The sequence below is a fragment of the Ornithorhynchus anatinus genome, chromosome X5 (assembly GCF_004115215.2).
Source record: "Ornithorhynchus anatinus isolate Pmale09 chromosome X5, mOrnAna1.pri.v4, whole genome shotgun sequence".
In the NCBI taxonomy this organism is placed as follows: Eukaryota; Metazoa; Chordata; class Mammalia; order Monotremata; family Ornithorhynchidae; genus Ornithorhynchus; species Ornithorhynchus anatinus.
In genome coordinates this window covers 21983319-21995851 of record NC_041753.1, presented here as the reverse complement: position 1 = coordinate 21995851, position 12533 = coordinate 21983319, and the positions used below count along the sequence as shown (strand labels likewise).

The 12533-nt window shown below is 46.7% G+C and overlaps 1 protein-coding gene across 2 annotated transcripts in view; it reads left to right on the top strand.

Moving 5' to 3' along the window:
- The first annotated feature begins 303 nt into the window (after nucleotides 1-303).
- SLC44A1 (solute carrier family 44 member 1) overlaps nucleotides 304-12533 on the top strand; it is a 123435-nt gene continuing 111205 nt past the window's right edge. The window contains exon 1 of one of the 2 annotated variants that reach the window (XM_029055276.2): nucleotides 304-650. In XM_029055276.2, coding sequence (XP_028911109.1) covers nucleotides 618-650 — 33 coding nt within the window. In that variant the 5' untranslated portion in view covers nucleotides 304-617. The remainder of the gene's footprint in view (nucleotides 651-12533) is intronic. The other variant, XM_029055277.2, reaches the window with a different exon arrangement.

The window sequence follows — 12533 nt, the reverse complement described above, 5'->3', positions numbered from 1 at the left end:
ATCCCCCCCAGCGCTTAGAACAGTGCTCTGCACATAGTAAGCGCTTAACAAATACCGATCACGGGCAGCCCCGGAAATAGCCCTTTTAAGGAACTGTGGCGCGCCCATTTCCCCGCCCCAAGCCCCCCTCCGGCCGTCCCGCCCCGCTCTCCGGTGCTCAGCCCACCGGCCTCGGTGTCACAGCGAACGCGGCCCGGCGGCTGCGCAGCGCCCGCTCTCCAAGGGACCGCTCGGGCCGAGCTGGGACCCGGGGGGCGGGAAGAGGGAGGAGAGGAAAGGGGAGGGTGGGACTTGGCGTCTGATCGGAGACGAGAGCGGCGCGGGGGAGGAGGAGGAGGCGCCTCCCACCGCCTCTTTCCGCCCGGGAGCTGCAGCGCTGCCGCTGGGGAGTCGTCGGACTGGAGGGGTGTCGCCCGGAGCTGTCGCCGCCGCCGCCCCCCACTCCCCCCCGCCCAGGAGAGGCCCCCGCCCCCCGAGCCGGGAGGAGAGGGACAGACTCGAGTCGGGCTCCCCCGACCCTCCCCTCCACTTGCCCGAGCCCGGCCGACTGCGGGGGGTTGTGGATGCCCCGGGACTACGGGGCGCGTCTGGGATAGTAGCCGCCTCCCGGCCCCACCATGGGCTGTTGCAACTCCGCTTCCGCCTCGCAGGTGAGAGAGAGAGAGAGAGATCGTCCTCCGCGTCCCTGCAAACTCCCTCCTCCGCCCCCCAGATTCCGCCCGCGATCCCCCGAACCCGACCCGTTTGCCGAGCTTCCTGGAGGTCCCGAGGCAGCTCACCCCCCCCCCCCCCATTCGGAGGGGACACTGGCATCACCTAGACCTGTGGGGAACGGGGCTCCCAACTCTGCCGTACCGTCCTCTCGCAAGCGCTCGGGTCGGGGCTCGGCACCCAGTGAGCGCTCCGTAAATGCCGTCGATCGCCGTCCCGTTCTCGGGGCTCGCTGTGCCTTCTCCTCTCCCTCCTCCTCATTCCCGATCCCCCTCCCCGGGGGGCTCATGTGAGATCCCGGGGGTCTTTCGTCTCGTCCCCTCCTCCACGCTTCCAGGATCCCCCGCCTACCCAACCCCGGCCGATCCCATGCCCCTTTCCTGTTTTATAGCTCTAAGGGGGAGGGAAGGGGATCGGGAGTCCAAACGAGGTGGAAACTCCCTCTTTGTTGTCGGTGTCAGAGAGGAAGGGGAGCGGGGGCTTCGTTTCAGTTTAGTTTCCTCTGGGCATCGACCGACTGTCGTGGTCTCTGAGAAGTGGGGCATCCTTTGCCCCCCCCCGCCCCGCCCCTCTTGGATCTCAACCCAGAGGGCAGTTTTCAATTTAGCTGCATGTAGATGAACTCTAACTAACGGGGAGACCCAGAAATGACCCAGTCGAGCGGATTCGTGAGAGCGTTTCCCCCTGCCTGAAGAAGCAATCGCGATCACTGCATTAAACTAGCGTCCTGTGTTGGACTCTGGAAAAAAAATCCGTTCTGACCGCGATTTGATAGTTTTAATCGATAGCCAGGTCGGATGCTACGTTTTAGAAACCGGAGACCGGTTGGATACTCGGGAAAATGTTACTTTCTGCGAATGTGAATGTTTGCCACCAAAACGATGTAGCCGCTGGTGATGCCCGCAGTGTTCTGCTCCTTGTGTGAAGAGCCGTTTTAAATCCACTGCCTAATTAGTATCGGTAGGAAATTCAGACTCCCGTTGAGCAGATGCCAGTGTAGGAATTGCGCAGGATTGGGGGACTGTTCCGTCGGACTCCCTGTCTGTCCACGTCCATTCGCACGCTTGGTTTTGTTGTTGTTGTTGTTGTTGTTTTCTGTTGCATCTGGTTGTAGGATGCCACCGTCCTATCCTGTTGGGAGTTGCCGAGACCGGTAGCTGATGGTCGCCTGGCACGTAGGGAAGAGGGAAATGAGCAAAGCCCACAGATGGTCCAGCGCTTTCGGGAAAGGCTGTTGGGCAAGGTCAGGGAGCCTTTTCTGACTAGTTAAAGTTTTGGCATTGCTAGACTTGTCTGCCCTTTTGTTTCCTTGAAAGCCTTTAGCCAACCTTTAACTTCCACTGAGCATAAGGAAGTACGGCTACATCGGCGGTATTAAAAATAGCACTTCTCTCCATGGATCCGAGGGCTTTGTATGCTTTCTCGTTTAAGATATGAGCCGTATTGCACAGGTAACAATAATAATAATGTTGGTATTTGTTAAGAAGTGTTTACTATGTGCCAAACACCGTTCTAAGCACTGGCGTAGATATAAGGTAATCAGTTTGTCCCACGTGGGGCTCACAGTCTTCATCCCCATTTTCCAGATGAGGTAACTGAGGCACGGAGAAATTAAGTGACTTGCCCAAGGGCACACAGCTGATAAGTGGCAGAGTCAGGATTAGAATAATAACAATGATGATATTTGTTGAGTGCTTATTATGTGCCAAGCACCGTTCTAAGCGCTGAAACCCATGACCTCTACTCCCCAGCCTGTGCTCTTTCCACTAAGCCACGCCAAGGTGAGGGTTCCAAAGCCCCGAAGTGGTTGAGCCAAGTCACCGACATCAGGAATTGAATTGGAATCTGAAGTCTTTTAACCTCCAGACCAGTGGTTCTTAAGATGTGTTTTGTGCCCCCCCCCCCCAACAGGGTCCATGAAGACCCTCCATGTGGGCTGTTGTTACACATCCTTAGTCCCCAAATGGTACTTGGACAGAGGAAAGCAGGGAGTTGGCCCGATTGGGTTTGTAGATCAGCCTCCCTTCCCCTTTCTCGGAGAGAAAAATCTCGACAAGTGGCAGCCGATTCACTGTAGAGTAGGTAGCCCGCCTGGTTATTATTCTGCCCCTCTGAACTGAACTAACAGACTATGCTCCTTCAATTCTTTTGGGGTGGGGGGTGGGGGGAAAGAGGGAGCAGGGGAGAAAGCTTTGCAGAATGCACAAGGGTCTCGTTGGTTTAGGTAGCTATTTGTAACATTTTCTTTGTAGTGATATAAAATGCCATGAGTACGATGACTAATGAGAACAGCCCTTTAAACCTGTGTTGCACACCAAATAAAATGCTTGAAGCGAATGTCCAACCCCTTTCCCATTTTCTCAGTAGAACTGACTAACCTTCATACCTCGGCAAAGACCATCCATGCAGTTATAAGGCGATTCCTGTTACGGAAGAGCTTTGGCATTGGGGTTCACTTTTTGAACTGTAAAATCTCTTTTATAAATCTTCTGATACATTCGCAGACTATTAAAAATAGGGTTTCTGTGCTCAAAGACTTTCATTTATCTACTCGATTCTTCAGTGATCCCATGTCAGACTTGTCAACTTGTTCATTTCCATGGTGATGTTTTGGATTTCATAATCAGGAGCTTTCCTTGACTCTGAATTTGAATGGTGAGAAGCTCCCAATCTGGTCCTCATGTAAGAATAAATGCTATGAGAATGAGGAATATGCTTGGCAAATGAATGTCTTCAAATTGGCCCTAGGTTGAAAGTACCTATTTAAATCTAGGGTTTCACTGATGTTATTGTGGTTAAATTATCATAATAATCACCGTTGTATATAATAATATCCATTAACATACTAGAATAATAATCATTATTATGAATGACACATTATTAATCACCATAGTGACCGTACCGGTTGTTTATGAGTATTTATACCGAAGGCCCCAAAATAGTAAATTGTATCACAAAGTCGTTGTAAAAAGAGAAAATAGCCTTCAGTTTCCCTCCGCCGTGCCATGCTGAATCCTTCGTAAGACTCTTTTATGACTAGTCAGACAAAACTATTCTGCACTTGTTTTCATCTGTTAGATTTGTCATAATTTTAGTCTCACTGTGTTAAATTTAAAAGCTCACATCACAAACTTCAGATTTGTTAAGTAGTCTTTTTCCCATTGACAAACCAGTTTGAATCAAGTCCTTGCAAAGATTACTTAGCAAATTGCCATAAATCTTTGTCGTTCATGCAAGGCCGTTATTTCTCACAGCAGTGTTGTGGAGACTGGGAGATGTTTTTATAAAGTACTCTGGTGTTCGATGCCCTTCAGTTCTAACCTTAGAAACTATTGGAGAGGAGAGGAGAATCTAATTGAACAAGCTGCCCCTTGTATGACTTGAAAAGCAGTGTCTAAGAAAAGTAGTCACTTGGGTTGAATTTTCCTCCCAAGATAGGTAAATGTTTAGCAGCTTTTCCAACCTCCATCTCCTATTTTTACAATGCTGAAAAATAATAAGGAGCTCATACCTCACCTTTAACATTTAGCATATTCCAGTGTTATTGCTTACAGGATTTCATTAATAGTTTGTCCTTTAGAATTTGCAGTTGCACGGTAACAATGTAATTCAAAGAGATTAAAGTAAATTTACTATAAGAAAAACCTTGTGTTCTGCAAGGAGGAAAAATAGTTTTAGGAGTAGCGTTTACTTTGGAGTGGATTGCTAGAAAGGAATAAAATCTGTAATTGATGCATAGAAGCCAAGCTATACGACATGAATGTAGAGGCATGCTAACATTTTTGATGTCCGGTTTCCAAGTCTGAAACAGACTGCTTAGAAATGCTGTCTCAGGTGTCCCATAGTCTAGTGCTATTGGATGAACTCGAAAAGTACCCTCTTTGGAAACCATCAATACCTTCAAAGCTTTCAAATATTGGCAATTATTTTGAAAATAGCAGGCAGAGGCCGGTGGTGTGTTTTCTGATAAACGTTAACCGTGAGAAATCAGTCAGAAAGCGAGGGATGTTTTGATGAGATGTTCCAGCAAAAATGTGCAGAAAAGGTTGGTAGGTTGCTGTCAGTGGCCTTCTATCCTCTTCAGGGTTTTAAGGCTAAACTGCATTTCAGTTGCGTGGGACTTTGCCTTTTTTTTTTTTAAGCACTTTACCAGGTGCCAGGCTGGGGTAGATACAAGCTAATCAGGTTGGACACAGTCCCTGTCCCACATGGGGCTCACAGTCTTAATCCTCATTTTCCAGATGAGGTAACTGAGGCACAGAGAAATAAAGTGGCTCGCCCAAGATCACACAACCAAGCGGCTTCTCTCAAAGGGTCAGATAGTGTTCAGTTCACATTCCGTGGCTGTAAATCTTTCTTTGAGAGGTCAAGGGGCAAGGTGACCACTCTTCTTCCTGAAAGATATTTTCGAGTGTTGTTCTAAAAGGGAGATAACGGCACAAATCACTCAGATATCACTGTAGGAAGTGGATATGAAGTATATTATAGTATTGCAGGGTCAGTAGAGCACTATCTTCTCTAGATGCAGTATTCCGTTAGGCCAGTGCATGGATATCAGGCAATGATTTGTGGAAATATGAATTGGAGAGAAATTTGTGAAATGAAAGACTGCAGAGGTCTGGCTCTTCCCTGACTAATCTTTCTCTAAGGTGTGGCTTGTGCGATGACTCAGAAGTTTTATTTGCTGGGATACGGGCCATGGTTAAAAAATGGAGCTTGTTCAAATGAGAACTCTTCTCTTACTTGCCATGGGGGCGATGCCGGGGGGAGGGGCGCGGTGTTGGGAGTGCTGCATTACTGTAAAACCCCACATTAAGGAAAAGTTGTTGCATCTGATGCCATGGGCATACACAAGTCACTTCTCTGTGCCTCAGTTCCCTCATCTGTAAAATGGGGATTGAGACATGAGGGGCAGGGACTGTGTCCAGTCTGCTTTGCCTGTATCCGCCCCAGTGCCCAGTAAGTGCTTGGCACACAGTAAGAGTTTAACAAATACCACAGTTATCATTATTATTAATATTACACAAAGCCATTCCTTCCGTGTTCTCTAGATTGTAAGCGTGTCACGAGCAGGGAACGTGCCCGCTGATTCTGTTGTATCGTACTCTCCTAAGCACTTAGTACAGTGCTCTGCACATATTAAGTGCTAAATAAATACGATCGATTGATTCTCTAGGGCGGCAATGTAGCAAAACCAGCTTGGGTCGTTGGAAGAATGTTCCCTAATTCTGCCGTTGCATTCTAGCCAAAACTCATAGTCAAAACACACATTCCGGCAGAACTAAATGTATGTAATAATAATGGTATTAGAAGCTTATCGTGTGCCATGCACTGGAGAAGATAGAAGATAAACAGAACGGATATAATCCCTGTCTCAAATGGGACTCTCAGTCTAAGAGGGAGGGAGGGAGAACGACCAGTATTTTATCTCCATTTTACATACTACGAAAGTGAGGTACATGAAGGACGAGTGATTTGCCCAGGGTCACACGGCAGTCAAGTGGTAGAGCCTGGGACTAGAATCCGAATCTCCTGACAATCAGTCCCGTGTTCTTTCCACTAGTGACTGCTGGCACCTGTAATTACTCATATCTAATACTCAGTGAGTATCAGCAAGGCTCAAGTGAGAAACAAAGCGGGAAGTGAAGAAAATGACGTGGAAGTTGACTAGTTAGAAAAACTCTAGACTGTGTATTAGCTTCAGAAGAGGAAAAGTATAGTCGATTTAACTAAAATACAGGAGTAAGCATTGATGTCTTGTTTTGTACACACAGCATACTTCGGAAAAGCATTTCGTCACATGCTTCTGACTAGAGGCAAGCCCTGACTGGAAGCAGGACCTCTTTCAAACAGATTTTACAAGAAATTGTGGGGTTTTTTAAAGCTTTATGTAGAATAATCACACTTGGAAGAGATTTTCTTCCTGGGGATTTCAAAAGATGGAAGCTGTTTGAAAAGTTCAATACGGTACCGTAAAGCGTGTACTTTGAAGCACACCAACATCAATCAATCAATCTTATTTATTGAGTACTTACTGTGGGCAGAGCCCGGTACTAAGCACTTAGGAGGGTAGAGTATAACAGAGTTTGTAGACCTGTTCTCTACCCACAATGAGTTTACAGTCAAGAGATTCTTGGCTTTTCCACCAAGGAAAAAAAAAATACTTGGAATAGACTGTTTGTTCTAAAGTGTAAGTATACCAAGGATTAAGGTTAAGGAAATGATACTTTGATTTTCTTTTGTATTTAATATGAGATCTGGAAATCTACCTTCTTTAGAACCTGCCAGATATTTATTGAAGAAAAGAAGCTCAGCATATTAAAATTTGATTAGATCTAAGGATGGTTTATAAGAATGCATCCTTTATGGTATAAGAAGCGGGGGCCAGGGGCGATAGTTTTTATAAGCCTTCTACTCTATCTTATGATTTGGTGGGTTTTTTTCATTCAGAATATTGTAAGTTCAAAGGACAGCAAAGGTGACATGGGAAAAAAATAGGCAGGTAGAAGAAGTTTCCTTTCCATGGGCAATTGTAAAACTGAGTTTAATTAATTTGGCAGTATTACAAATGGTAAGTAGAAGAGATCTCAAAATGGCCACATCACAAACAGCAATGTAGCAAGTTATGCCATGTCATGAGGCTGTGATATGCGCCCATTTCTCATGCTTCTAATTAGATCAGACATCTGCATCCTTCTCGGGCAGAAGAGCCACATAAAATGAAAGCTTTGAGCACTTGGTGTGCAGAGAGCTAATTATACAATTTATACAGAAGAAGTGGGGGAGAGGAAGAGAGAGAGAAAACACAAACATATTCCTGGTTCATCTGGGAGCAGGGGAGAACTAAGTGCCAGAGTGGCAAAGTACTGTGCTGGCAGTTGTCGCCTGTGCCTAACTCCCCTCCTCGTTCCCGGCTTGCGGGGCGGATGGAGCTTTTCCTCCGGTGCTCGTGGGAAGCGCAGAGCCCAGAATGAACCTCATCTTGCCTCCTGCCTGAAGCAGAGCTTGCCGGTCGCACTGGCACACAGTCGGCGCTCCTTAAATACTATCGATTGATTGGTGACGAGTGCAGGAGGCTGGTTTTGTCTTAAATGCTATTGATCGATTGGTGATGCGTGCAGGAGGCTGGTTTTGCCCCTGCCTCTGCACCCCCCAGCCGCCTTGTCTGACGAGTAGCTGAGCGCCGTGGCCACCCCGGTGCACATGCACGGTGTCTGGTGGGCAGGTTTGAGCGGGCCCCTTCCCTGCTTAACTTGGCTGGTCCTCTTCAGGGCTGTTTAATAATAATGATAATAATGATAATAATAATAATGGTATTTGTTAAGCACTCACTGTGTGCCAAGCACCATTCTAAGCGCTGGGGTAGGTACAAATCAGTCAGGTTGGACACAGTCCTGACCCATGGGGGCTCACAGTCCTAATCCCCGTTTTCCAGATGAGGTAACAGGCCCAGAGAAGTGAAGTGACTTGCCCAAGGTCACACAGCAGACATGTGGCAGAGCTGGGGTTAGAACCCACGACCACCTGACTCCCAGACTCCGGGCTCTAGCCACTTGAACGGGCACCGGCCGGGAGGGAGACAAGAGCTGCTTACCCGGCCCAGTGCTGCTGCCCCATGATTCCAGTGGGGATTTCAGTTTTCCCTGGGACGGGACCGTCCCTTGCTGGCAGAGGCTAAGGAGTCGGAGCCACCATCTTGACTCCCACTCAGCCGCTTTCCTGGCTCTAAGGGGCAGGGAGGGAGAAGGGGGTACGGCATCTCCCTTGAAACATCAAGACTATCCTCGAAGTAGTCAGTGCTCGGGAGTCATGTTTGGTATCACAAGGGGCCGCGTTAGGGCTTCTGAGCAGTAGGTTTCTGACCCCGATTTATATTAGTCAGTGCTCATCGGAAGTCCTACGAAAAACCAAACTTGATTCCCAGTGGAAATGTTAAGGAGATAGAAAATGAACTAAAACTAATAAACGTCTGGTGGTGGTAAGTAAATTTAACAGGATTTGGGATCTGTCTTTGGCCGCAAGCATTTCTTCTTCCTCCTCCTCCTCTTCCTCTTCTTTTTTTCTTTTAATTTTAATGCAAACTAAATCGAGCTAGATGTTCATGCTCAACTGAACTAGGGATCAGGGAATCAGGGAGAAAATGAGTTAGATATGGTAAACTAGGCCCCCGTGCTTCCAGATCTGTTCCATTCTCCTACTTAGAAAGTGCACCGGTGAAATCTGTGTCGGCATCATTCCCTTTCAGAGGGCTCCTGAGATCCCTGTGGCCCATGGCAGGAGTGGGGGAAAGATGCGGTGGCAGTTGGCCACTAAAATGTTCTTTGTAGAAGCCATTGTCAGTCACTCAGGCAAGCGTATTTATGGAGTGCTTACTGTGTGCAGAGGACTGTACTAAGCGCTTGGGAGAGTACAGTATAACGGGCACATTCCCTGCCTACAGTGAGCTTATGGTGTACAGTCTAGAGCCACTTCTATCAGAGTGGAAAAGAAAATCAGTCATCTTTATTGAGTGCCTTCTGGGGGCAGAGTGTCTTATTAAATGCAAGGAAGAGTACAGTTCATTCATTCATTCAAATGTATTTATTGAGCACTTACTGTGTGCAGAGCACTGTACTAAGCGCTTGGAAAGTACAATTCGGCAACAGATAGAGACAATCCCTACCCAACAACGGGCTCACAGTTGAGTGAGCGACACTGCCTCTACTTTGAAGGAGCTTGCAATTTCACAGGGGTGCCTGAAAGACACAAACCAATCCCAAATACAATTGAATGAAAATAGCAGAGATATGACACAGCTGTTGAAAGCTGATGTATGGAAGGATAAACAGATATATGAAGTAAATATAAATCAAGGGGTAGGGGTGTAAACAGCACTAAGGGCAGTGACTAGGAAAGGTGGTGATCAATCAGGGAAGTCCTCCTGGAGGAGGATGGCTTTACATCTGTAAATCGTAATTATTGAGCACTTATTGTGTGCAGAGCACTGTACTAAGCACTTGGGAGAGGACAATATAACAAGTATAACACATTCCCTGCCCACAATGAGCTTACAGGTTTTGGTGGGGGACAGTGCTGACACCTGGTAGATTTGAAAGGGAGGGAGTTCCAGGCAGGAACTTCTCTAGACTGTAAGCTCCTTGAGGACAGGGAATGGGTCTATTTATTGTTCTGTTGTCCTTTTCCAAGTGCTTAGTACGGCGCTCTGCATACAGTAAGCACTCAATAAATACGATTGAATTGAGGAAGCACCTGGGGAAGGGGTCGGAGGCTGGAGAGCCAGGAGTGAGGCATCATGAGAAGGTTAGCTTGGAAGGAATGGAGAGAATGAGCTAGGGTATAGTGGGAGAAGAAAGCATTAGGCAGGTAAGCGGTGTGGCCCAGTGGCTAGAACCCCGGGCCTGGGAGTCAAAAGGCCCTGGGTACTGATTTTGGCTCTACCCCTTGTCTGCTGTGTGACCTGGGGCAAGTCACTTCTCTGGGCCTCAGTTACTTCATCTTTAAAATGGGGATTAAGACTGCAGTCCCATGTGGGACACAGACTGTGTCCCACCTGATTAGCTTGTATTTTCTCCATCGCTTAGAACAGTGCCTGGCACATAGTATGCACTTAACCAATACCATTAAAAAAAAAAGGTAACTCTGCATGCCTGTTTCATTCTTATCCCCCTTCATGCCTGCATAAGCACTTAGTACAGTGCTCTGCACACAGTAAACACTCAGTGAATGTCATTGATTGGTGTCTGGCAAGAAGAGGAAGAAGAGCAGCTATCACCTTCAAGGCCATATAAGTCTCGTTCACTGGTGGCCTTGAGAGGTCAAAGCTACCTTCATCTAGGAAGTCACCAAATGCTGCATTTCCTTCATAGAATTTTCTCCTCAAATTCAGTGCTGATGAAGAAATTACATTGCGGCCAGTTGCTTTAGTAGATGATTAGAAAAGACAAAGCTTCAGATCCCGTACTTTTTTTTTTGGCTAAATAGAAATGTTCTGCTCTCGTAAATTGCAAGACTTCCCTTACTTCCCTTCTCTCCTTTTTATTTAATAAAGATACTGTCCATGAGCAGGAAATAATAACGGCACAGGCTGTCAGGAGACAAGACTGAATAATGCATGTGGCAGTTGAATGGAAAATATTAAAATGAAATTATTTAGCCAATACATTACAGGGCTATTGTTGGAGCGTTCAATATTTATGATAAACCATGGTTCTTTCTCTTATCTGGCCAATCGAAAGACTTGTTTAGGAGTCAATTCTCAAACTTATGGAAGGGCCTGAAAACACATTTTAGTTCTTAGCAGTTTTAAGAGCCAGAATCTTAGATTACATTGCCTAGTGGAAAGAGCATGGGTCTGGGAGTCAGATTACCTGGGTTCTAATCCTGGCTCTCTGTGCCTCAGTTTTCTCCTACTTAGACTGTGAGCCCCATGTGGCACACGGGCTGTGTCCAGCCTATCTTGTACCTACCCCAGCATTAGTACAGTGTTTGGCACATAGTAAGCACTTAACAGCACAGTTATTATTCATAGCAATTTAGTGGACTTGCCGTGAGTTTTTTAAACTTTACCATGTAGATATTTGTAATTTATTTATATTAATGTCTGCATCCCCCTCTAGACTGTAAGCTCATTGTGGGCAGTTTATTGTTATATTGTACTTTCCCAAGCGCTTAGTACAGTGCTTTTGCACACAGTGAATGCTCAGTAAATATGATTGAATGAATGAATACCATGTGCAATATGATTTTTGTGACCAAGAAAAGGAGGCATGGCTAATGATTCCATTACTTCCGTGTGGCAGTGAGGCATTAGTTGATATTTTTGGAAAGTCAGTAGTTGAGCCCTGCACGGATTTAAGAGAGTCTGTGAGTTCGGAGGGACCCAACCTTCATTCTGCTGGGTCAGATTGGCCCAAAGCAGAACCTAGCTAGGCCTGGCGGGTGGGGGTGGGGGGGTACCCCATTCCTTTGCAGCCCCTAAGTGAGCAGGACCAAATTGGAAGTGGCAGCATGGCTCAATGGAAAGAGCCTGGGCTTGGGAGTCAGAGGTCATGGGGTCGAATCTTGGATCTGCTACTTCTCAGCTGTGTGACTGTGGGCAAGTCACTTAACTTCTGTGTGCCTCAGTTACCTCATCTGTAAAATGAGGATTAACTGTGAGCCTCACGTGGGACAACCTCATTACCCTATATCTACCCCAGCGCTTAGAACAGTGCTCTGCACATAATAAGCACTTAACAAATACCAACATTATCATTATTATTATTATTATCTTCAGGGGTTTATGTGGCACGTAGCTTTTGCTCTTGGGGCATGCCTTGGAAATGAGTTTCAGGCTCTTTCTAGTTTGGGCTGAAGCAGCACTGCCAGGAAGCACAGCCTAGTGGATAGAGTACAGGCTTGGGATTCAGAAGGACCTGGGTCTGCCGCTTGTCTGCTGTGTGCCTTCACTTCTCTGGGCCTCAGTTCCCTCATCTGGAAAATGGGGATCGAGACTCTGAGGCCCGTGTGGGACAGGGATTCTGTCTGACCCAATTTGCTTGCCCAGTGCTCAGTACAGTTCCTGGCACATAGTAAGTGCTTAACAAATACCAGAAGAAAAAAAAAAGAATTGGCTCTAGATTTCCAACCCACGCAAGGCTCTGGGAAGTAGTTTAACTTCTGTTTAACCCCCCTCCGTTACGCAAGAGCAGGAAATGATAACTGAAAGTTCATTTATGGCCTCTTTTTTATAGTGTGACTCTTTCTGTGGCTCCTATGCAGGCAAAACTGCCTGGAGAATTTGAAAAGAGAGACTATATCTGCTTCCTCTCAGTCTGTGAGAG